Source organism: Myotis daubentonii, chromosome 9, assembly GCF_963259705.1.
Source record: "Myotis daubentonii chromosome 9, mMyoDau2.1, whole genome shotgun sequence".
Lineage (NCBI taxonomy): Eukaryota > Metazoa > Chordata > Mammalia > Chiroptera > Vespertilionidae > Myotis > Myotis daubentonii.
In genome coordinates, this window is record NC_081848.1 from 45,639,552 (window position 1) to 45,641,116 (window position 1,565).

Below are 1,565 nucleotides of genomic sequence, written 5' to 3' on the forward strand. Positions count from 1 at the left end.
ATTAGTAGAAAGTTGTAGTGGCCCCATATCAATGACCTGATTAAACTGGTGATGGAGAAAAATAAAATAAGAGAAAGGCACCAGGATATAAATCCAGAAATAGCTATAAATTTCTCCACTATTGTTGCAGAAAACATACATCTGAGATAGGTTATGGGAAATAAATGATACCATATATGAGTAAATGCATGATGTCATTCATGGGTTTCTTTTTGTTGTTTTTCATTCATTTTTCTTCTATCCAATTTCAGTTTTCCTGAATACTTGCACCTTTCTCACCCCGGAAGAGCTTTATGACACTGTCACGAATCTGCTTTGTCTTTACCCCATAAACAATAGGGTTCAGAGTTGGAGGAAGAAGAAGATAAAGATTAGCCACAATAATGTGAAGAGAAGGGGGAATAGTGTGTCCTCCAAAACGGTGGGTAAAGAAAGTGAAGAATGCTGGAACATAGGTGATGATAATGGCAGATAAATGGGCAGTGCAGGTGCTGAAGGCCTTCTGCTGAGCATCTGCTGATGAAAGGTTGACCACTGCACGGAGGATCATAGTGTAAGACGCAGATATACAGCAAATGTCAAACACTCCAATGAGAAGGGCAACCATCAGACCATAAATGACATTGATCTTGATGCTAGCACAGGATAACTTCACCACTGACATGTGGTCACAATATGTATGAGAGATAATATTGCTTTGGCAGAAGGGCAAACGCTTGACCAAGAATGGAAAAGGAATCATTAGCAATACACCCCTCAAGAAGGTGGCAAGCCCAGCTTTGGCAATGATAGAGTTAGTGAGTATGGTAGCATAACGCAATGGGTAGCAAATAGCCACATAGCGGTCCAGAGCCATGAGCATGAGCACACCAGACTCCACACCTGTGAACCCATGGACAAAGAACATCTGAACTAAGCAGGCATTGAAGTTAATTTCCTTGAGATTAAACCAGAAGATGCAGAGTGCATTGGGTAGAGTGGTGGTGCAGGTAAAGAGATCAATGAGGGAGAGCATGGCCAGAAAGAAATACATTGGACGATGTAAGGACTCTTCATGATGAATGAGGTACACAAGGCCAAGGTTTCCCACAAGAGATATGATATACATTGTGCAGAATGGGATGGAGATCCATACATGTACTCTTTCCAGACCAGGAATTCCATCAAGAATAAAAGATTTTGGAGCCACATATGAATTGTTGGCAGCCAGCATAACTAATTCAATAGATGAATGCTAGTTTTCCAGAAGTATTTATTCTGAGTAGAAATTAAGAAGAAATTTAATTAAGATCATCCTTGAGAAGGCAAACTTAAGTTTGGAATAAAATTGCATTTATAATCCTATCTAATAATAGAGAAACATGGTAATTAACTGTAACTTTGCAACCCTTCCCATTGGCTAATCAGCGAGATATGCAAATTAACTGCCAGCCAAGATGGCGACCAGCAGCCAGGCAGCTGAAATGAACATGAACATGAGGCTTGCTTACTCCAGTGATGGAGGAAGTCAACGTTCCCCGCCTGCCGCAGCTCAGCTCTGAGCTCCAGATGAAACAATGTTGCAA

At 40.9% G+C, this 1,565-nt stretch overlaps 1 protein-coding gene across 1 annotated transcript; it reads right to left on the reverse strand.

Moving 5' to 3' along the window:
- Positions 1–247: 247 nt before the first annotated feature.
- On the reverse strand, positions 248–1,213 carry LOC132241885 (olfactory receptor 52N5). Its single transcript, XM_059710843.1, has one exon. The coding sequence runs from the start codon at positions 1,211–1,213 to the stop codon at positions 248–250; it is 966 nt and encodes a 321-aa protein (XP_059566826.1).
- Positions 1,214–1,565: the final 352 nt, after the last annotated feature.